General features: G+C 38.4%; 1 protein-coding gene across 4 annotated transcripts in view; it reads left to right on the plus strand.

The window, feature by feature from the left end:
- The window catches only part of SESN1 (sestrin 1), a 54,105-nt gene that overhangs the window by 25,309 nt on the left and 3,784 nt on the right, over window positions 1–25,012 (plus strand). For 2 of the 4 annotated variants that reach the window (XM_058174217.1, XM_058174234.1), the window contains 6 exons: window positions 14,738–14,803; window positions 15,987–16,187; window positions 19,378–19,560; window positions 20,575–20,814; window positions 22,093–22,240; window positions 24,841–24,953. In XM_058174217.1, coding sequence (XP_058030200.1) covers window positions 14,738–14,803; window positions 15,987–16,187; window positions 19,378–19,560; window positions 20,575–20,814; window positions 22,093–22,240; window positions 24,841–24,953 — 951 coding nt within the window. Of the gene's footprint in view, window positions 1–9,748; window positions 9,935–14,737; window positions 14,804–15,986; window positions 16,188–19,377; window positions 19,561–20,574; window positions 20,815–22,092; window positions 22,241–24,840; window positions 24,954–25,012 lie in introns of those variants that run through there. The other 2 variants (XM_058174225.1, XM_058174230.1) reach the window with 2 other exon arrangements.

Raw genomic sequence — 25,012 nt, forward strand, 5'->3', positions numbered from 1 at the left:
ATAGCTTGGGTATGCATGGAGGAAGAAGTTGAATCTCGGTCTGGATTTGATTCCATAAATATGGCCTAGAGCAGGGGTTTCAAACTCAATTTTGTTGAGGGCCACATCAGGGCTGTGTTTGACCTTGGGGGGCAGGGTAGGAGTGGCCAACTTGACGTCACTCAGGTTGGGGACGTGTGTGGTGGCCCCAAGCGCTCTGTCAGCAAAAACAGGCTCCCTAGTGCCACCTATGGCCCTCGCAAGCTCCATTTTCGGCTGCAGTGGCCTCCAACAATCTGCCAGGGAAAATGGAGCTTGGGAGGGCTGCTCCTGAACTCCGTTTTCACTGGCAGAGGTACCACGGCAGAGGTGGGTTTCAGCAGGTTCTGACCAGTTCTGGAGAACCAGTAGCGGAAATTTTGAGTACCGTATATACTCGAGTATAAGCCGAGTTTTTCAGCACGTTTTTTGTGCTGAAAAACGTCCCCTCGGCTTATACTCGGTATCTGACTTATCTCAGTTTTTTTCCCTTTTTCACATTATACAGTGAGGGATCAATAATCCTGGTGTATGGAAAAAATGGTCTGGGATATCACTAATTGCTTCTGAATCCTTTACAGTTATAGCAGTTTCATCTGTCTCTGAAATTTTTAGGAAAACAGGACTCCTTAGCCCAGTCACAGTACTCTCTGTTGCTAATTGCCACTTGTTTATTTAAACATAACACAAACCTATCTCATCCTTTTTCTGTAGGACATGAGTTCTGGGAACAATCTGAATGTAACACTAATCTCATTTCTGAAAGCAAAGAAGAAGGAATCAGTTTTCTCTGCCTATTGTATGTAGGTAGACTGAATATTTTAGAATTTGGCCTTCATTAATAGTTTAGATTTTTGTGTAAAATGCTTAGGCTGATGGTTTAAAATATTTTTTAAAATTATAGGTTTTTAACTTTTATATTGATCATGAATTACTTTTAAGCACTCTGCTTCATTGCTATAAACATGTTTTCTAGAAAGTAAAAGTGGGTGTTCCCCACTTAAAATAGCTGCAGTGCTAAACAGGAGTAACTGGACAATTATACTGCAAAGTGTCAAAAAGATTCTGTGCAGTCTTACTAAATTTCAGTGGAAGCTGATTATAAACTGGTTGGAGAGAGAGAACTCGATTCATATTGTATAACTGATTCTGAAACTTTTTCTTTCCTAAAGAGCTTATGAAACTGGACTACAAAAATATAAACATTGAAGTGTCTAGGAATAAAGTACAAGTAGGTGTGCAATGAGTTAACTACTGAAAATGAAGAGTTTGAAAAAGGAAGATATTCAGAGGAATGAAAGGAGTACAATGAAACAGTAACTTTTTTTTTTGCTAAGGTCCAACAGAAACACACACAGGGAGTCTTAATCAAAGGGTGGTTAAAGAAAGAGACTGAAGTTTTAAAAAGCTTGATTAAAAATCAAATAGTCTTGATTTTGCAAGAAGAGGAGGCTATATCTGTAGATTGGTAAGTTTGTGTCCCATTTCAGTTTATGAAACTGCAGTTCTTTTTTTGTTGCAAGGCATTGCTAAGAAACTATTGGAGGAGGCTGGTTTTTGTGAGGTTTTGAGCTGAGCCTTGTACCTGTATCTCTGATTGGATAAGAACTGTTGCTAGGCTCTTAGTTCCTGGGCAAATTAGGAAGTTGAACAAGACCTGTTTGAACGGCTGTCTTGTTTTTCTCAGTTGTTTGTCTCTCTTTCTTGCCTTTGTTCGTTCCCCAGAAGGTACAGTAAATGTGATATGTTCATATCATTTTTTAAGTAGCAATATAGTAAAGGCTGAGTAGTCTCTAAGCACTAAACATTAAATACATTAAGCTTTAGAGCTGTAAATCAAAATGGAAAAAAATGTTTATTTCACCTGGCAAAGGCACTATTTAAGTTAAAGAATAAAAGGTTTTTTTTTCATTTTATAGCATATTTATAGGGTTGTATGAATAAAATTAAAAGGGAAGCGGTGGCTCAGTGTCTAAGACGCTGAGCTTATCGACCAAAAGGTTAGCAGTTCAGCAGTTCGAATCCCTAATACCGCGTAACGGGGTGAACTCCTGTTATGTGTCCCAGCTTCTGCCAACTTAGCAGTTCAAAAGCACGTAAAAAATTCAAGTAGAAAAATAGGGACCACCTTTGGTGGTAACGCAACAGCGTTCTGTGCACTTTTGGCATTTAGTCATGCCGGCCACATGACCACGGAGACGTCTTCGGACAGTGCTGGCTCTTCGGCTTTGAAACGGAGATAAGCACTGCCCCCTAGAGCCAGGAACGACTAGCACATATGTGCAAGGGGAGCCTTTACCTTTACCTCATGAATAAAACTATGATTGCATAAGCTGTTGAAGATCACTCACCACCCAGTTCAACAGAGTTTTTATATATCTAATGAAGTGGACTGTGATCCACAATAGACTACTATCGTATGTTTTTTACACTTTAAGGGTTCTTTGTTCTTTCTGTTGCAGAATACTACTTTCATTCTCCCTTTGAAAACTATTGAAAAGTATTTCTGCCACACACAAAAATATAACGACTTAAAAAAACCAGCTGATGGTTATTATGGAAACTAACCTTTATATGGTATGGGTTTACATGACTCAGAAATATATCAACATTAGGCCATTGTAGCAATAATTACAATAATGTTACAATTATAACAATGCAATTAGATGGTACATATAATTAAGGCTATTAGAATACATAGAAACATGTCTTTCTCTTAGGAAGGCTTGGAAATACAAACAAGTTAATGAATATTATTAAATAGTTAAGCTAGTTGGTATAATTGTGGCTCTATATTTTTCAAATAAAATGTATTCAATAGGGATCATGGAGAAGGACGACCCATTATTGCTTAAAGCAGCTATCTCAAATTGAAATACAATACAGGAATTTTAACAATTAAACTAAAAATGAATTATAAATAAGGCAGTTATAGATCTTTTTTTTTTTTTTTTTTTTTTTATTCAAAAAGTTTTTATTAGTCAAAAAAGGTTTATACAAATACATATCAGGTATGGTAAATTTTCATTTTTCTTATCTAAAATAAGAATTTTACTCAAATTTTTTAACACATACAACAGCCATAAGGCAAGCAGGTGACACGAAGTAGCTAAGTTTGCAAATTTTAAATACGTAATAAAGAAGAGTCAAGAATAAACAGAATATCGTACAAAAGAGAATAAGGAAAACCAACACAATCCCAAATATCTTTATCACTTCCTAGTTTTGGATCTCAGAACTCTGGGTTCAGCCTGACCCAACTCCAGGGCCGCAACAGCGGCAGCCGCTTCAGCCCCATGATCTATAACCTCCCCTTCTTCAATTCCTGGGTCATCTGATTCCAGGAAGGCTTTGTGTTCCTCCACATTGGCCGTAGCCTCCGCAATTGTACTGGTTTTTTTCGTAATGCCCTCCCGGAAAATCATCAATCCCTCTGGCATCAGCCATCTGAAGCCCACTCTCTTCTGGTACAATTTGCTTGACAAAAAATAATATTTCTTTCTTTTTTCACGTACCTGTCTGGGAATCTGCCTCAGAATGGCTATCTCCCTGCCCCTGTAAATCAGTGCCCCACTCCTATGTTTTCTAAGAATTTCATCTCTCGTCTCTCTTCTCACAAATTTGACATGAACCTCTCTGGGAACTGCATGCGTGCGTGCATATTGCGAATTAACTCTATAAACTCGATCCACATCCCAATTCATGAAATCAACACCTCTCCCAAGAAATTCTCCCAACAATTTAGTCACAACATCTCTCAAGTCTTCTTGGTCCACTTCTTCCAAATTTTGAAACCTAAGGAAATAAGACATTTTATCCATCTGTAGTCCAAGCACAGCATTGCCTGTCGTCTCCTCTCTTTTCTGCACTGCCCGCATCTCACCCTCCAAACCTTCCACTTTCTGCTTGTTTTCTGCTGAAACTTGTTGAGTATCCTTTAAATCCTTTTGGATAGTCACAATTTCTGCTCTTATTTCATCAATTTCTTGTCCATATTAGATAACTTTTCCAAAATTCTCTCCATCCCTCCAGCAGTTGAAATCCTCAGGCAGGCACAGTATCCTTGTAATTTCCTCCGGATCCACCAGGGGGCACTCACAGGAGCAACGAGTCCAGAGTACAGTTAGTCAACCAGGAAGCCGAAGGGAAGTGATGTCATCAAAATTCTCATAGTGAAGGCGGAAGCTGGGCGCCACCACTGTTCCCCAGAAGGAGGGGGGGCCTCAAACCTTCCCTCCTAAATTTCTCCATCACCTCTTCTCTCCAGAGCTCCACAAAACCGGTAATCTTCTTATTTTAAGTTCTCCTCTCTCCAGAATAACTCGTGCTCCTTCCAACCGCAGGGGAGAAAAAACCCCCCCGCACTCCGGAGCAGTCCACTCACGTTTAGCGATATTCGCTTCCTTCTCCTCCTCAATTCTTCTCCGTGCCCTGTTCACCACCAGGCTGCTGCAGTTATAAATCAATGCCCGGTGTCACGGGCACAGCGGCAAGCGGCGACCAAAATAATGGCCGCGGCCTGTGGCCTCCGAACCCCGCCGAGCCTAGGACGCGCCAGCATCGGTCCCCACAGTCCTGTATGTCGGCTGGGAGACCCCTGGCGAGCCGTCCGTGCGGCAGGTGTCCTTTTCGGAACACCTGGCCCCTGAGGGCCTCGGCGGCGGCCGGATTCGGGCGCTGGAGGCAGGAGAAGCCTTCCAGACGTCCGTTGCCGCTGGATACCGGAAGTCGTCCAGGCAGTTATAGATCTTAACTAATAAAAGAACTGTAAACTCAAACTGTTTGCTGCAGAATGAATCTTCACACTTTCTGACAATAATACATTTTCCTAATTTCCCTAAATTTACATTTTATTTATATAAGATGAACAACATTAGAATTTTCTCTGGAGTTATTAAGAACAAGCCGTGTATATGATTTAGGATATGCCTTATACCCACTCTCCTGCCCTAAAGGAAGATAAGATTTAGTTTATGATATGAGCTTTCTAAATTCTGCTTTCTAGATTATGGGTAATTGTTTTCGTAAAAGAAAAAGAAAATATCTCTGTAAAAAATGACCTCTGTTATTTCCATAAATTAATAGTGAAGGAGCTAAGCTTTTTGTTTTCTTAACACATAATCTTAGTTTTTCCTTACTTTAACTATGCTGAATTAAGTTTTAAATAATTTTTGCATTAAACTGTAGTAACTGCATGAACATGCAATGGTGTGTATATATACATATATACATATAAATATACATATACATATACATGTGCAGGTCTTTGGTTATTCGGGTTCTCTCCTGCGTAAAATTGGAAGTGACTTGGCAATGTTTCGACGAAGTCTCATTCGTCACCTTCAGGCTGGTGTTTACAGCTTCGTGCTTCTAGGAGCAATGTGTGATCACAGCTGTTTCTTCTTTTTAACTGCTTGTGGGGGTTTGAACTGATTGGTTGGGAGCTTGCTGTGTTCTGATTGGGTGGAGGTGTGTTCTGGTTGATTGGGGGTTTGGCTGTGCTCTGATTGGATGGTGGGGTTGGCTGTGCTCTGATTGAATGGGAGTGTGTTCTGTTTGGGTGGGGGGGAAGCTTGGTTGTGCTCAGGTTAGTCTGGGTTGCAGGGGGATTTGAGATGGTGAACTGCATTGCTGTTGTTTGGCTTCGCGTTCGTGGTCGTGCTACATCTTCATGGTGTCAGTCTGCTGCATGTATGGATTGGAGGGGTTTGAAATGGCTAATGATGCAGCTGCGGTCTGGCTTCTGGTCCGTGGTCGTGCTTCATCATCAGTGTGGGTTTGAGTCTGCTTTCTGCGTGGATGTGTGGTGGTGACATGCTCTGTGGCACTCGTGAGTATGGGTCTTGCGTCATTCTTCATGTTAGGGACTCATTTGTCGATAAGGGCGGGTTTCCAAATGGCTGGTAGGTGGGAGGTATCATCTCGGTTATTCATGCTGTGTGGGCGTTTTTCTATCTCAATGGCTTCTCTGATTATTCTGTTGTTAAAGTGTTCAGTTTTGGCGATAGTTCTGGTAACAGCACAACCGAGCCCCCCCCTACCCAAACAGAACACAACCCATCCAATCAGAGCACAGCCAAACCCCCAACCAATCAGAACACACCTCCACTCAATCAGAACACAGCCAAGCTCCCAACCAATCAGTTCAAACCCCCACTAGCAGTTAAAAGGAAGAAACAGCTGTGATCACACATTGCTCCTAGAAGCACGAAGCTGTAAACACCAGCCTGAAGATGACGAATGAGACTTTGTCGAAGCGTCGCCAAGACACTTCCAATTTTACGCGGGAGAAAACCCGAATAACCAAAGACCTACATACAAATACCCACGAAAACCTCAGAAAACGTGTGTGTGTGTGTGTGTGTGTTTAGGTCTTGGCATATTCGGGTCTTTTCCCATGTAAGGTTGAAAGTATCTAGGTGACGTTTTGACGAGGTCCCACTCGTCGTTTTCAGGCTGGTGCTTTCGGCTTTGTGCCTGTGTGAGCAAAGTGTGGTCGGAGCTGCCGTCTCTCTATAAATAATGGTGGGGAGGTGGGGAGTGCTGGCTTTGTGGCTGTAAGCATGAAGCCGAAAGCACCAGCCTGAAGATGACGAGTGGGACCTCGTTGAAACGTCGTCTAGATACTTTCAACCTTACACGGGAAAAGACCCGAATACGCCAAGACCTACATACCTATACCCGTGAAAACCTACGAAAACAAATATATATATAAACATATACACATACATACATACATACACACACATGCATACATATACACGTATACATATATACATACATACATAAAATTAACTACAGGTAGTCCCAGACTTACAACAGTTCATTTAGTGACTGTTCAAAGTTACAGCATCATCGAAAAAAGTGACTTATGACCATTTTTCACACTTATGACCATTGCAGCATCCCCATGGTCACATGTTCAAAATTCAGATGCTTGGCAACTGGCTCATGATGGTTGCAATGTCCAGGTGTCATATGATCAACTTTTGCGACTTTCTAACAAGCAAAGTCAATGGGGAAACTAGTTTCGCTTAGCAGCTGTGTTACTAATTTACCAACTGCTGTGATTTACTTAACAACTGTGGCAAGAAAAGTTGTAAAATAGAGCAAAACTCACTTAACAAATGTCTCACTTAGCAACAGAAATTTTGGGTTCAATTGTAGTCGCAAATTGAGGACTATCTGTATAAGAGGAAAATATGACTATTTAGTACCTCTAAAATACCGCTGTCTCTTGTAGTGAGCTGCCAAACATTTTAGTCTATTTACAGAACTTTTCAGTATCAGAAGTTAAGCAATAACATGGGCATTTTTTTAAAGTGATGCTACACCTGCTCTCAAAAAGGAGAAGCCTACCTCAAGATGAGGATTTTCTTCAGGGCTTTTCACACAAAATGATTGAGAACATTATCTCTCTGCTGTTGATTAATGGGGTCTGGCTTTTTCCAGGCTTTCATGGAAGCCTGGAAAATGGGCTGCTAAAAAGTTTTTGTAACTTTAATGAATAGATTCCTTAAAAGTGCTACGTATTTTTCAAACTCAGATAAAATCATGGAAAGAATCATGTTTGTTCAGCAATTAGTAGAGAGGCTCTATATTTGGCAAAGCACCAAAGCATTTCTTCTGAATCCTTTTTGAAGAATGTGCAGCTCTAGTTTCCATGCCCATTCTCTCTCTGTACATCTCCAAATCAGCTAATGGAGGGGATTAGGGTTCCCCCCACAAAACCATATGTTTCCAGAGTTAAAGCAAATGAAAATGAAATTCAAAGGGGAATTGTGGATGTGGTCTGTAGCTGCCACATAATGATCTGTTCTTAGAATACTTAAACACAAAGTATATAGCCGCAATCAAATAGATGCTTTCCCAACTCATCCGTAATGGTGGTGGTGTCTGAGGGAGCCCTAATAAGTAGCCACATTGCTCCGTTGAAACAATAATAATAGCAAAGTTTTCTTCTCATGTCACACTAAATCCAGCAATATCCAGAATACATGGTTATTTCTATGTTTTAAAAACGTACATGTAAAAGAGAACAATATTTTAATTTTGCATTTAAATAGTTCCCTTTCTTGGGAGAGAAAAGTGTTATTAATATTGTCTACTAACTGTACAGAAATCCACGCACAGTTTATGTAAGAACAAAGGAAATATGTGTTAAGTAAACGGAAATTTTAATTTCTGTAATTTATATATTAAGCGCGAAGAGACATGGCTCAGTTCACGTGCCCAAGAATTATTGAAAAGATCATCAAGAAATTTAGAGCACTTCTCTGAATAGGTTAAATAAGATGTGACCAGACCCATTGGTATGTACACCAAATGTTTTTTAGTTAAGAGGGAAAAAGATTATCAATTTGGTCCACAACACTGCATGTAAAATGGTTGGTCTAAAGATATGTGGGAATTCCCATTAGGTTGGTTGTAGGAATTTTTTGCTATGGCTGACAAAAACTTAATGTTCCTAATAACAAAGTATTTTGCATATAGAACATCCTTTGGCATTCTCTAGATCAGGCTGGGAAAGATTGTCTAAAATACTGGAAAAGTGCTGCCAATTTGGACCGATTTGCTATAAAAGTTGTTATTGATTTTGGTTGCATCAGATAATGCAGGTGACATTTTATGAGGAAAAATACTATCTGGCTTGGAATACAGAAAGTTGTGGGATGGCCTTTGGGCAGAGTGCCAGGGGAATTCCCAGCAAATGCTCTTCGTTCTGCATCACCTATGACCATCATTTGTTGTAAATGTTGTACCTTTGATGGCTTTTTTTTCCTTTTTCTTTTATGTACACTGAGAGCATATGCACCAGAACAAATTCCTTGTGTGTCCAATCACACTTGGCCAATAAATTCTATTCTATTCTATTCTATTCTATTCTATTCTATTCTATTCTATTCTATTCTATTCTATCAAGTATAAGTGGAAGAAACTGGTGCTTGGAAGTCACTTGTAAAGGGTGTGCTAAGTATATGGGCCTTGTTCGGTAGCAGGATCATCTTCACTATGCACATTCCCTTAGCACTTGCTTTACATGTGTTTTCTACCCCAACAAACATTTGCACTGGATAAAATGGAAAGATTTTCCATTCTGTCTTACTAGATTGGAGGTTGTTGCCATCTCCAATGCATTTTTGGGATCCAAATCAAATATCAAATAGCAATCAAATATTGCTACAAGCATAGTTAAAAAAAAAAAGATGGGGTATTGATATTGTCTTATCAACCCAGCACTCCTGTACTTGAGAATGCCGAAGCCCTTGAGATAATTTAACAGATCTGGACACTGGAAGGCTGGACAAGAGTCCTTTTTTACTCTTCCGCTGTTGCAAACAATTCTTCCATTTATTGGCAGAAGGAGCGGCCAAGTGATTCTCATCAGAGTCGGGCTTCCTCGTGCTGTACTGCAAAGAGGCCGTTTAAAAATAGCCCGCTCTTAAATGTTGCATAGGGACAGGAGAGGAGAGAAGACGACTAAAAGGACCAGAGGCCTTGCATGCCGCGTTTCTGCAGCTCTCGGCCAGCCTGGTTGAGCAGCTGCCTTGTAAGCGCCACCACCTCCGCCCTCATCCCGGAGTCTTCTGATCGTTCGCTCCCCTCCCCGTCAAGGTAGCCCGTCGGGCCCCGCCCCCAAACCCTCCGGGCCCGCTCATTGGTGGGCGGCGGACCAAAAGGAGGAGCTCTGTCTTGTTTGTACCCGGCTCGGGGTGCCCCGCCCGCCAGCTGTTTTTAAAGTCTCGGCCGGCTTGTGCTCTGGAGCTCTTTGGAGTGCTAAGCGGTGCCCGTCGGTGGGGAAGGGAGCGGCGGCATCCCCGGTTCGCGTTTCGGCATGAAGCTGGCGAGCGGCCCCAACTCAACTCGGGACCGCGAAGTAGGGCGACCGTTTCGCTGTACTACCTGTGGGAACAAGGTAAAAAGACCCGAGGCGGGACAGAGAATCTGGGGAAGCGCCGTGTGTCGTTTGGAGACTTGGCAAGGATCAATCTTGTATGATTTGATGCTCTTTGGGTTTTTGGGGGCCCGCTAGAGCAGGGGTCTCCAACCTTGGCAACTTTAAGCCTGGAGGACTTCAACTCCCAGCTTTGCTGGCTGGGGAATTCTGGGAGTTGAAGTCCTCTAGGCTTAAAGTTGCCAAGGCTGGAGACCCCTGCTCTAGAGAAGTTTAATGGGGATGACAAATGCTGAGCTGCAATATTGAGCTGCAGGGTGTGAAGGCAAGTATCAAATATATTATTGGAAAATAACCAGACCAGTTAGAAAGTTTGTTGGCAATGAAAGGGTTGAAGAATGACTGTTGACAGATCTGGATTCTGGTGAATCCACACCGGTGTAAATCCAGGAATGGATAGAGGAGAGAATGAAATGGGTCCCTAGGATAGAAAGGTATGGTCTTGTTAGAATCTTTCTAAAGTATTTGAAATATTATGATTTTGATATATATTTTTTTATCATGGGGTTAAAAATATACTCTTAAACTGGTTGTTGTTGATAAATAATGGGGATAGCAGTGAGGATGGAAATGAGTAGCTTGACTTACTTGGTAGTGCATTCCTATTTCCCTGGTTTACAGGAAGATTTTTCTATACTGTTGCTTGTTTTGCCATCTGGTTTGCTTTTGGCTTAAGCTACAGAAAAATAGAAAAAGGCCTGAACACTACTTGTTCCTATACATAAAATATAATGGTACAATTGAAAGTGTAATGCTACTCAGATTTGCTTTGAAGGTAATTTTGAAAAATCAGATTTCTTTCCCTAGTTTATGCTGTTAAAGCTCCTATTCAATACGACTTTTGACCCTTGTTGCCATTAAATACCTACTAACCAAGGAGAACAGACTGGGTTAATGCTTTTTTGCCATTTCAAATCCTAAAACGAGTAATTGGAAACTGCAGAGAAATAAAATGCAGTTAAGCCATGCAAATAACTTATTTGTGAGTAGAGTTTCTTGGCAGCAGACCAGGCTGCTGTAAAAGATGGTGGGTTGTTTGTGCCGGAGCTATGCAAGCAGCAGTTAAATGCTTTTCATCTGGCAAGAATACTGTAAACTCATCCAGGGCCTCTAAATGTCCTTATTCTTTGATAAACTTGGACTTCTAATATACTAGCATTCTATACATTGTAGTCTCATGTTCATTCTGTAATTGAAATGCTTAGTATGCTTTGTTCGTGGATATCACTTTTGCAATGTGAAATGACTTGCTAGTTCCATGAAAATATGACAGATATTGGGCTCTAATGGTGTTATGAGTGGGTACTTACCATTTTCAAGGTGTCTATGTATAGTGTGGGTTGTGCTATCATTTAATCAAAAAGCCTAGAAATAAGATTTAAGGAATTGTACATTGATTTTGGAGTGAAATAAGAAAATAATAGAACAGGCGAACTCTACTTATGAAGACCTTTAACTAGGAAATTTAACGTGTCTCAGTTATATGAAGTCAGTGGTGTACCTCATGAATTTTTTATAGGCAATATCAGTTTTGTATAATCTTGTATACAACTTGGCATCAGCTCACTTCCTCAATTGGTTGTTTGGAGGCTGACTCAAGGAAAATCTCCAGTTGTGTTGTTGTTGTCCAGTTGTAAAACAGAGAACAGTATGTGGGTGGAAATGGTTTCTGTGAATGTTCCCACCCCTAAAAATATTGCTTAGCTACAGAGATCCAACTTGCCTGTCTTGTCCACTTCAGTAATAAGAGTAGAGAAAAATCTAATTGTTTTAACCATTCATTGTACTTAAAGGGAAATGTACAAACCACCAACATAAATCTTACCACATGAAAACATAATATGAAATCATTTATTAGAAACTGAAAAGAACCACAGAGATTTAAAGATGCATGTTGTTCCATGCCAATCTAAATTGACCAGAAAATGTTTCTGAGAGAGAGGGAAAGGATTGGGGGGGGGAATAAGGATGGATCCTTGTCCTGAGTGGATAAACATTAACAAAAGGTGAGTAGGCAGGTATAAATGAGGGGGGGAGGGGAAGCCATATATTGAATACAGATGACAACAGCATATGTATTAAGGGGTTATTAAAAGCCTCATTGGGAAGATAGTTTTGAGGGAAGAATTTTAAAAACTGGAAGATCTTTCAGAGCATAAATATAAACACACAGAGAGAAAGGGCAAAGTTGTATGAGGAAACCAACACCTACTGAGGAAGGTAGCAGAGGAAATGAAAGTTGAGAGATGGTACAGCAAACCTTTTATAGTTTTAATTGTAAACACGATAGATTAGTTAGAAGTTAGTTAGAACTAGTTAGAAGTTCAGTGCATGGACTAAAAGAATTGTGTTATGGGAAGTAATGAAACAGTTCTGGATGAAGGTTTAGCAATAGAAAACAAAAAGCAAGAAGACTTCAAGAAGTGTAGATAAGAGACAGGCAGAACATGATAAAAAGTACAATACAATACTGTTCTGATAAGACATCCTGAAGAAAGCTTTGGGGCTGAAGAATCAAGGTGGGGTCCAAAACATATGTACTGTTTCTGCATTTTTGGCAGCCTTTGCCTTTTGTCTGTGGTGAAGCACTGCTATTCTTGTACAAACTGATAAAACCTGAAAGTAGAATAAGGAACATTGAAATAATGGGGCATTTCAATGTTTGCCCATAATGGTTTGAGAGAGGCTGCAGAAAAGAGTGGGTGTCTCATGTTGTTTATATTACCCCTGCATATTGTCTTGCTTGCTTGTTACATTTATTCAAACTGATAGAAGAAAAAAATAGCAGTGCATTTTATCAAGTAGATAAATAGACTACATGCCATTAAAAGATAAAGGATGTATACCTGTTCCCCCCCCCCCAATTCAGAAAGCCTATACAAAAATAACGTGGATGCCAATGATGCTGTTAAGGGTCGTGCCACCAAGCTTATGTTGACCCTCTGCTTCAGAGTAGGAATCTAACTGCATGATGCTTTCTAATATGGACACTTGTAGTGCTGTTAGCCATTGCTGCTGGTGTCCAGTATTGGCGCAGCTAATAGAGGTAGTGATGACCATTCTCTAGTCCTCCATGTATTTTAGTGGTGCCATCAAAGTTCAAAAAGCAGTCGCTGACTGCCATATTTATAAACCCCAGCATATATTTGCACAAAGAGTGACTGGGACTCTTTGGAGCAAGGAAGTTGTTATATTCCCATAAAAATAGAGCTGCTGCTACAGGAGATGGTGGCAGCTGTGGTTGTGGTAACCTATTGGGATGATTATAGCTACATCACAAATGCCATGTTTTCATTTACTGTAAATTTCTAAAATAATTGGAGTGTGTGTTTGTGTCCGTGAAAGAGGAAATAATGTATAATTCATTTAACCATCCATCCATCCTTTTTTAAAAAGATTCTTTAAAATCCTGCCTTTATTATTTTTATAAATAACTCAAGGCAGCAAATATACAGTATCTAATATTCCTTCCTCCTCCTTTTTCCCCCACAACAGCCTTGTGAGGTCAGTTGGACTGAGAGAGTATGACTGACCAAAGTCACCCAGCTGGCTTTTATGCCTAAAGCAGGAGGATTAGAACTCACAGTCTTCTTGTTTCTAGCCTAGTAACTTAACCACTAGACCAAACTGCCTCTTGGGTCAGTCTTTCTTTTGATTATTTGGTAATTGACCAGAAGAGGGCTTGGCTTCTGTTCTCCAGAACCTGTTGTAAGGTAATCACTTTGCCCACATATTCATTTTGCTTTTTCAGTGGGCAGCCAAAGCTCCAGCAGTGCTTTTCAAAGGCCAAGTCTTGCTTTTTAAAAAATTGCTGGTCTCTGCTCCTTATTATTTTTTATTTTTTAATGGATGAAGATACTTATATATCATAACAATATATATTTTTCTGAACGCAGAAGAAAAATATTTTCTTCTGACACAGCACTTCTTTTCTGGATGAAGTGATTCTGCGCAAAAAAAATATTAGAAATGATTATATGACTTAGGGCTTTTTCACAATAACAAAAGCAACCAGCTTTAGTTCTGTGAATTCCATAAGGTTATCTTTTTAACTGCATAATCATACAATTGCAAAATTGGTTCATGCAGTGTGTGTATAAAGGTGTTTTTAAAAAATGCCACTTGGGTAATCTTGGGTAATTCACTGCTTTTGTAATATGTTTAAAAGATCTTAGCTGAAAACATTTTAGTTGTGCAATGGGGCTTGAAAATTAATTCAGCGAAAGTTTTGCGGTAGATAAAAGTTTCAAGTTGACTATAAATTCAGTCTAAGAAATTACTGTTTGTTCTTTTGTCATTTTTAAATAGACATATAAAAAATCCTATTGCATGTACTTTTGTGGCTTCCCCCTCAAGCCCTGATAAAATTACAGCCCTGTTACTTCCTGAAAGATACTGAGAGATTTCATACATAGGCTGTTTTGCGGATATGCAGATGTACTTCAAAAGCCTCCAATATCGCTGACATTACCCTGCTAGCAGCTGTGTACTGAACTCCTTGTTCTTGACCCTTTGCCAAGTACTTTATGCAAAACTAGGTTTTTTTACTGAACCAGGTTTCATTGTTTTTAATGGCAGCAGAATGGTGCACTGTAAACAAGTGTGGCTTGTTATGAAGCATGGGCAGAACATTTCCACTGATTGCACTTTTGAAATACAAGGCTGGTTCTCTTTCAGTGGTGAAGCATTAATTGCTCTCAAAGCCGCAGCTGAAATGTTTATAACTAAAAAGTTCAGGTACTGTAGTGTAACATTCTTTTCTAGGAACTTGGAATTAGGATCCCCAGACCACTGGGACAAGGACCAAGTAGATTCATCCCAGAAATGGAGGTATGTAAGGCTTTCTGTTTTGCAAGAAAACAATGAAATTGTGACATTTTTGCCAGGGTTGGAGGGGATTTTTCAAAGTTTAATGTTGACTGAAGAACAGCTGTTAATCTGCAAATTTGTATTGGCCATCCAGAGTGCAACAAATCCTTAGTAGGGTTTGGCAGCTGGAAAAGATGTGCATGTAATTTTAATACAGGTAGTCCTTGACTTACAGCAATTCACTTGGTGCCCGGCCACAGTTACGACAACACTGAAGAAAGTGAGTTTCACAGTTAAAGCCTTTGAAGCATCCCCATGATCATGTGATCAGAATTCAGATGCTTGGCAGCTGCTTCATACTTATGACGGTTGCTGTATCCCAAGGTCATGTGATCAGCTTTTGCAACCTTCTCACAAGCAGAGTCAATGGGGAAGCCAGATTCACTTAACAACCAGGTTGCTAACTTATCAACGGCAGTGATTCACTTAACAACTGTGGCAAAGAAAAGTCATAAAATGGGACAAAACTCACTTAAGAAATGTCTCACTTAACAACAGAAAATTTGGGCTCAATTGTAATTGTAAGTTGAGAACTACCAGTATTTAATTGGCCATTTTAAACTGGTTGCCCAATTCTTTTGGGTATCAAATATTGTTTAACCTGATCCATAATTGTAACAGACAATTAGCTGGTGAACTTTAATTCCAAATTAAGATTCACAAGTGGCCTTCTGAGAGTGATTTATTTTCCACTACTTAGCAATTTGGAAGACTTTATTGACTATCACATTGCTGATAATTAAATATATGCTTTCTATTTATTTCTCAGTTAAAATGTGCCTCCAGATAATTAATCAGTCACATTATTAATTTGTAGTACACATACTATTTGCCATGCTTGGGCAATGGTTAATTTCTAGAATCTCTTCTGTGCCCCAACTCAGTGTATGCACAGTATATAGACTTAACAATTTATTTGGACTGTGTTCCTCATTCTCAGAGATTTTGAAGATATATGGACTTCAACTCCCTGCATTTTTCAGCCAGCATTTCTGGCTGGGGAATTCTGTCAGTCGAAATCCATACATCGTAAAGTTGCTGAGGTTGAAAAACACTGGCTTTGAAGTTTACAATTATTTAAAATATGTTATTTTTGCTCCTAAAAAATATTGTTGTTGTGGTTTCCCCCCCTCCTTTCACACAGATTCTTCAAGTGAGCGCTGAGGATCCTCAGATGTCTTCTTTGTTTGCTGAGTCTTTCACAACTTTAGGGCATTTGGATAACATTACATTGGTGATGGTTTTTCATCCACGGTATCTGGAGAGCTTTTTGAAAACGCAGCATTATCTATTGCAGATGGATGGTCCACTGCCTCTTTGCTATCGACACTATATAGGTATAATGGTATGTTGAATTATGACCCATGAAACATTTTTTTACAGCATTAGCGTTTCTCTTTAAAGTGTATGTGTATGACTATGTGCTTAGGGAATCTTAGTATCTCTGTTAATTTTATTAATTTGTAAAAATAACAGCGTTCTATCTCTGGAATATTTTAAAATACCCTAATGAGTTTCTATCTGCACTAAATATTATAATCAAAATTATACAGTACCATAGATGCAAATTCTTTATTGACATGAGCAGCAAACAAGTTGATTTTTGTTTACATTGTTATGTTCCATAAAAGCAGTTAATTTAGTATCAGTGGTGCTGAGTGAAGTGGTTTTCTCATTCCCCCTTCAATCTTTCTTGATCTAAATCTAAATCTACAAGCCCTTTATCATATTACTCACTTTTTAGCATTTGCTGAATAGAGAGCACATACAGCTCTAAAGCACCAAAGCAAAGCTAATTTAAGATTAAGGAAAATGAATTTAAAATTATTAGATAGATTTAGATAAGAGAGTTCAAGGGGAAAGTTTTAAACGATTCCTAACTATATACTGATGTTTTATGGCTGCATTTAAATTAAATCAAAAATATTGTCCCAGAGTCTGACAACATGAACTGGCTTGGGTGAGCTCAGCTGTAAATTTGAAAATTTCCTATACTTTTAATAATCTTGCCAAGGGCTCTATGATAATTTCAATAGAAGAGTACATGTAGCTCGGAACTGAACTGTAGAGTCCTTGGTGTTCCCTGAGCTCGATTGTTTGCTCGCAGACATTTCATTACCCAATTAGGTAATACCATCAGTGCTAGTGAGTGTGGAGTTGCTCCCTGTTTATATACAGTAGTTTACCCTCCCGGTTTTGATGGGGGTGTGGATTTCTGCTTGGTAGTTCCTTGTTGAGGGTATTGTTTTCTGCTTGTTTGTCTGGTGTTAATTCATGTTTATCTGGATGTTGGCTGCTGGAGGAGATTGTTCTGGTCTTTCTTTCCTTTTTAGCTTTTTTCTCTTGAATGGCATATAAATATGGTTAATTTCTTACAGTAGCTGATTTGTCTGAATACCAAGCTTCCAGGAATTCTCTAACATTTTTGGAATTGGTCTAGGATGCTCACAGTTTCCCAGGTGAAACTATGATTGAGTCTGTCCATTTTTGGCTGCATGAGATTAAGGAGTTTTCATTGTGTCCTTCTGACTGGATCTGCTCTTCTAGTCTTCTGCTTGTCTATCTTACATAGTGGCTGCTTAGACTGTATGTAGTAGATGACTTCTGTTTTTTCCTTCATGTTTTTTTCTTCATTGTTTTGGTTTGGTTAAGAGGTTTTGGAGGGCTTTAATTGAATTTAGTTTGCATGTTATGGTAATGCCTTACCAACCACCATAATGGGTGGTTGAAATTGTCCTGCTGATCATTTCTGAGATTTTTTGTTGTAATAATGTTATCCTTTTCATAGCTTGTGTTGGTTATGCTCTAGTCCAGGGGTCTCCAACCTTGGTAACTTTAAGCCTGGCGGACTTCAACTCCCAGAATTCCCCAGCCAGCTTTGGGGAATTCTGGGAGTTCAAGTCCGCCAGGCTTAAAGTTGCCAAGGTTGGAGACCCCTGCTCTAATCTAGTTGATTGAGTAGCCAGGAACTTTTTGATAAAGCTGCACAGATATTCATTTTGTTTTCTTGTTCTGATGTATGGGCCTGCATGCCCATGTGGTGTATGCCTGTCTGAATAATGTTCTTACACAGCTCCTCTTGTAGGAGTTGGATTGCAACTTTGGTAATGGATAGTTTACCTTTCCACTTAGCTCCATAAAGCTAAGAAAATTGTCTGTCTGGAAACCTTAACAGTGAAATCGGTATATAAAACAATTAAAGTGATATACAGCTTTGAATGAATTCAAACTGAAATTAGAACTCAACTATTATATCTCAGTAACGATGTCTCTATTGTATGATAGGGATAATGGAAAAGCATAATTATTTTGCATCGTTGCTTTTATACATAGTCTTCCATTTCTATGACCAGTTTGGAAGACACTTTTTGTATATAAAATCATTTTAATTCCTTCTGACTTACAGTGCATATTAATAAAAGTTATGCATCTTTTGCAGTTGTTAGTGCAGGGATTAAAGGCTCCCTACAATTTTTGCATCCTGAGAATATGAACAGGATTCTTGGCTCATTGTGGTTGCCCACATTGCATGCTTGTTACATCCTGGATGTAAAAATAGCCAACTACTAAGCGGTGCATATGGTTAGTTCTTGTCTATCCTTGTTAAACAGTGTCTAAGAAGATAACTTTAGATTTAAATACTATAAATATTAGGTGGCATTATTTTTATTAAATGCATTAAAATGTAGTGATGATCCAACTTCAATATCAAACATGGTATCTTCTGGGTTACTGTGTTGCGAGGAGTTTGCAGAGAAAGAATATTTTATTGATCCAGTTTAATTTTGATAGTATACTTTATAAGGCTCATATGTAACCCTTTGGCCTGGATCCCATGATTTTTATCCTGTTCGTTGACATTTATGTAAACTGTTAACAGAGATCACTTGAAGATCAACAGTCACATTTTATTGCCTAGGATTGCAAGAAATGCAGAATAGTCATTGCCCCAAAAGATTAAGCAATGTATTTGACTCAATTAGGTGCTGGTTGCACTTCTTTGTGGTTTTGTTCTTGCTGCTTTCAGCTTGTTGAAAAATCATTCGAACATCGATTCTGTTTTGTAAGCCACTATACGCCTATGCTTTTCAGGGGAAAATTTGGATATCATTTCAGTCAATGAAATTTCTTTCTAGAAATACAATCCTTAAATCAGGGCCGATCAAAGTACAGGCCACCAGATGAAACTGAACTCTATTCCCCATCAATCCTCACCAGTGAGATCATTAGTAAGAGATGAGGGAGTTGCAGTTCATACTAAATCTAACTCATTCCTGTAGATCATGGAATTTGCCTGTGCAAGTGGCTTTCAAATTTAATCCATTTCACTGTTATTTTTCAATTTTGATCTTGCATATAAGGCATATACAAAAATGAAATAATTAAAAGAATGCATGGGGTTTTTTTCAGTAGTGTACAGTATTGTGTTATACGCATTGTTTTACTTTACCTAAGCAGTGTTCTCTGTAATTATGTTTTTAAATGACTATGGAACATCTCTGTTCCATTATTCTTGTTTGCACATTGTTTTCTAGGCTGCAGCAAGACATCAGTGCTCTTACTTGGTAAACCTTCATGTCAATTATTTTCTACAAGTTGGAGGAGATCCTAAATGGCTGAATGGTCTAGAAAATGCACCTCAAAAGTTGCAGAAGTTGGGTGATTTGAATAAAATCTTGGCGCACAGACCCTGGCTCATTACAAAGGAACATATTGAAGTAAGTGTGTTTCTTGAATCTACAATGATTTTATATTTTTGAAATGGCTGCCATTATTTGTTGGTCCGTAATTCTTAAGCTACCAATTTAATGTTTGTTACTCAAATTTAAGTTATTGCAGAATCTGTCTCCAAATCACTTTAATGAACTCAGCAGGGGTTTCCCCATCACTTGTTGCAATATATATATATTTTAAAAGAAAAGGTTCTCTTTTTGTTTTTACCAGTTCAAAATGAAACAAGAAAAGATCACCCATCCTTCCCAGATGTGCAAAATTGCACCCATTTTGATGATATTTTCTCTCCAAAATTTTTGAGTCCTGTAGCACCAATGACTAAATTGTTTCTGGATGTTTGACTTTTACAGTATTTAAAGTAGTTAAAATATATTGTTTCAAACACCATTTCCTGCATAGACTTTATGCTTAGTCATCCTTCACCACTGCCTGCTTTTATTTCTAAATTACATTACTGTCCTAGATACATAGAACAAACAATACATGATATACTTCTCATAGCTGCCAAATGAAAAAGGGCTATAAAGTATTTAACATGGCTTTCTGCATTTTAAAAGGACCCCTTAGAATGGAGCAGTTAAAATTAATCTCTTGCTGTAGTATTTTTGATCCACTGTATTTATTTATTTATTTGATTTTTATACCGCCCTTCTCCCGAAGGACTCAGGGTGGTTTACAGTGGACTTCACTGGGGACTTATATTTGTGATATTACTTGTGGTGTGATGATTATAAATTTGTTATGGAATATAGTTAGGAGTCCCAAAAGAGAGGGACTGCTTCAGAGGGCAAAAAGGCAGCGGAGCTTGAAAAGTTTGCTAGTAGTTTACACAGTACACCTATAGTTATGCAGATAGTTGCTTTAATCTGGCAAGAGTCTGCCTGTAGGTGAACAATAAAGGAACTTCACAGAAGCAACTCCACATGTCACTGTTGGTTCTGGGGGCCTGACAAAATTTGATGTAATGATTACGTTCCTTCTCCCTTTTTTTTTTAAAGCAACTTCTAAAAACCGAAGAACACAGCTGGTCATTGGCAGAATTGGTCCATGCTGTGGTACTCCTCACACACTATCACTCGCTCGCTTCGTTCACTTTTGGCTGTGGAATCAATCCAGAGATCCACTGTGATGGCGGTCACACTTTCAGGCTGCTCTCCGTTGATGGTTATTGCATTTGTGATATAACAAATGGCAATCATGATGAGTATAAGGTGCACATCCCTGACACAGATATTACAGTGAGTATTGTGTTCTGAAAGGTTGAGTGTGTTTACCTTTTTAAAAGGCATCTGCTTGTTGTGGTGTATATTTGCAAAGTTGTACAACTTGCCTTCCTTCCCTTAGTCTCTCCCTTCTTTTTTTTTTTAATGGAGAGAATGAATACTTTAAACTATCAAGTAAATCTCTTTAGAAATGCAAGATGGATGTTATAAAGGGGCACACTGAAATGGAGTATATCTGTTACTTAACTGTTGGAAGAAACTTCTGTATGACTTTGTAACCATAGTGTTTGAACACATGGACCCTGGGACCCTGAAAGAAATTCAGACAAAATTTTTGGAAGTCAGAGACGTGGGAAGAGGTTGCCATATTAGGCTGAAGGCAATCTTAACTTGAATGTAGTCTAGAACATAACATTTCATTTCAGCTGCAACTTTGGTATTATTACTAATACTGTATATCTGTTAATACACATTAACAGTATTTCCTGCAGCAAATGCACAGTGTTAGGTATAATTGCATGCCAGGAAACCCAATTGGCTTGAGATACACAGACTTGGATTTCTCTTAATATGAGCTAGAAGAAACAGCAATATTCAAGAAATGTTTTTCTTCTAAGAGTTGGTCTGACTTTTCTAAATTAGCACCTGGAATTATCTGATATATCCTCTGCAAGACAAAGAATGATTATAAGATTGTTTTTATTTTTCAAGATTATATGACTGAAGATAATTATAAAACAGTTTGCATTATGTTGGTTTCATTAAAACGAACAGAAGTAGTCACTCGGTTCTTAATTGTAAGAAATATTTATGAAGCGTATCAGTTAGAAACATGATTTGCCACTCAGTTGAGATGTTATTAATAATAATGCAAGGCCTCAGCCTTTTTAAAATTCGTTCTAACATGTTCAAAATAAAGAATTAACTGTATTATAGCAATCCCAATTATAGGATATTTAATTATCCAGTGATGTAGTGCCACACTAAGGAACTACTGCTAGCAATTCCTGCCTGCAAGTACATTTATGCATCAACTTTACATATTCTCATTTTGGGACGTTTAAAAATTCCTTCAATTGGTAAAATAATTTCCATGTATTTGCTATGCAAAAGAAAAATTGTTCCTTTAATTTAAGCATTAGAAAAAATTGCATTTGCTTTCTTCCTAATTCTATAAATAGGCTTTCTAAAAAAGTTGCAAGTACTACCTTAGGTATAAAATAGAAAATCCAGTCTTTATCATAATGGAGTATCAGTGCTGCATTGCAATTTTAACAAATGTTTCTATTAAAGACTCCTGAGCCCTCCTGTGAAGTAGAAGCACTGATGGAAAAAATGAAGCAAATACAGGAATGCAGAGACGATGTTGAAGCTAGTCAAGAAGAAAAGGCCACCCGATTCGAGAAGGAGAAGAGAGAAAGCATGTTGGTGGGTTGCTCAGGTCAGAACATATTTAATATTTCTTTATTTTTTAAAATTTCACATGTATATTTATCAGTTCCAGTATTTATACTTCCTCATTATTCTGTAACATAAATAGTTCATCAGGGCAACAATAACTGCTCTCTTCTAAAACCAGGGGTAAAAAATGGGTCAGAATTATCATCATCCTTTAAACCTACATTCAACCCAGCACACTCTAAAAAGTTCTGACCATCGGGCAGTAATTTTTAGAAAGTTTGTACTTAAACTACCACCCCTCAGTACAATATAGGCCTGACATTGCTTCCTTTAAGAAATCAAGAATCCAACTGTCCTTCAAAAAGTTGTTAAATATTTCACAGCTCAGCATAGACCTGTCAGATTTCTTAAGTAAGATGAACAATAATCCGGAAAAGTGTCAGGGCTCAGAGATTGTCCATGGGCAATCTAACTAATCCAACTAATATATCTGTTGGCTATGTGACTCACAATTCAGAGAACCTAAAGAACACTAGATTTAGTAAATACAGTGAAATCTTAATTTATCTTGATGAAAAAGATTTTATAAGGATCAGACCAATTTTCTGCACAAATTGATGTCATTTGCATAATAGTACACACACAAAGTAAATAATATAATTTCTCATTTGTGAAACAGCACCATTATGCAAATGACATAAATTAACACAAGTGGCATAATTAGTGTAATGGTATCAAGCAGATGATGCAAATTGTCATATTAGCACTTGCCAGTTTAACAGACATTCATTTTATAACAATCATTCTTAAAATTAATCTGTTAAAACTTAAGAGGTTTAAAAAACGGAAAACTACATAATCACTAATAGGACAAAACAGATTTTTTATAAATAAATGTGAATTCATTAGCTCAATGGAGCAGGCCAGCAAATTTGGCTCTCTAGTCAGTCATTTCATTTTAAACTGAAGGCTCTGTATGGGCTTAAAATAGCTGTTATCAAATGATAAATATGGTATTGTGTTCCATATCATAATAAGTTTTCAGTAGCACTAGGAAATATTGAAAATGTTACATTCAAAATCAGAAATCTGCTCTTACATCATTTACAAAATGACAATTCCATGCATGTAGGTATAAAAACCACAATGACTTGTCAATAAGAACAAAAAAAATCCAGAAAGTGGATGTTACAGTAAAGCAACATGGTAAGAATAGGAAAGAAATAACTGGAGAAAATAACAAAATACAAAAGACCTACAAATAGAAGTAAAATGACTGTGGTAGAAAAAAAAAGCAAAAGTAGTACCAATAGTGATAGATCCCAAAACTTCTGAAGCACCACCTGAACATCATCGCATCGACAAAATCGCCATTCGTCAATTGTAAAAGGCAGCTTTACTTGGAACAGCATCCTGCAATGGTATATTTTAACGCCTTGGGAAGGACTGGATAGGTGGATAAAAATATCAAATCAAATCTAAATATTTGGCTGACCAATCAGTCAGGACCTATTATATGTAGGTCTTTATAGGCATCGACCAGCATTTTGAATTGCACTCAGAAGCAAATTGGCAACCAGTGCAACTCATGAAGTGGAGAGGTTACATGAGCATATCAATGCTTTCCCATCACTGCTCGTACTACTACCTTCTGGATCAGTTGAAGCTTCTGAAGTGTCTTCAAGGGCAGCCCATGTACATTATAGTAATCAAGTCATGAGATGACTAGAGAAATGGCTGTCTGCCAGACTTCTCCAATCTAGGAAAGATGCAATGGGTGTACCAGATAAAATTGTACAAATGCCTTCCTAGCCACAGATGCCCTTGCATGTGTACATAAAAATACATAATTACCTAAGAACAAATTGTATATAGATAGGAAGGGTGTGTGTTGCAAGCAATGTGTGTATTTTGCCATGCCCAAGCCAAGGTTTCTATTTTATGGGCAGGGAGAACGAGTTGGCTCATTCTCCCTGCCCATTGGCTCTCAGAAGCAGCACAAGGAAGGGTGCTCACAACCAGCCTGTAGAATAACTAAGTCTTTTATATACAGTATGTGATAGCGGAAGAACTGACGTATTTACAGTATGGAACTTGTAGCCCAAAAATTGCAGTGGCAGCAATTATCTTACAGCTAAGCTTGTATAGTTGGTTCATTGCCACTAAAACTGTGAACCTTTCTAATATACTTGTAGACTGGGTGTTAATTGTATCTACCCTGTCAATCTGCTTATGGACAAGCAACAAGATCGTAAGCAAGGATCTTGGATGCTAATTCCTGGTCCTGTGTACATTATTGACCCTTTTCACAGTAATTAAGTAATGGGTTCATTCTCAAGGGCTAGTTTTCTCATATTTGAAAATAATTACAGAAGAAAACAAGCTTGTCCATTTTTCATATTCATAAGTGACATTCAAATAAGTTGCAGCCCTCCGTTTCATAACACAGACGATCAACATGTTTGGATCCTTATTGCTATTAAAAGCAAAGATTACATGGGGAGGAATTTCAGTACTGCATTTTTGAAGAAGCTATACTTTATCTGCAAAATGCTTTTCCTGTATTGTCATTTATTATAATTTGGCAATGGGCTTTAAGCTATTTTTGTGAAACTATCGTATTTGTTACATATTTAACAGAAGATGAAGAAATAGCACCAACAAGAGATGTTTCTCGTCACTTTGAGGATACCAGCTATGGCTATAAAGATTTCTCAAGACATGGGATGCACGTACCTACCTTCCGTGTGCAGGTAAGTCATACATTATCAGTATCGAAATGAGCCTCTGGTGTCTCAGCAAACTAAGTCTG

The sequence above is a fragment of the Ahaetulla prasina genome, chromosome 1, assembly GCF_028640845.1.
Source record: "Ahaetulla prasina isolate Xishuangbanna chromosome 1, ASM2864084v1, whole genome shotgun sequence".
NCBI lineage: Eukaryota > Metazoa > Chordata > Lepidosauria > Squamata > Colubridae > Ahaetulla > Ahaetulla prasina.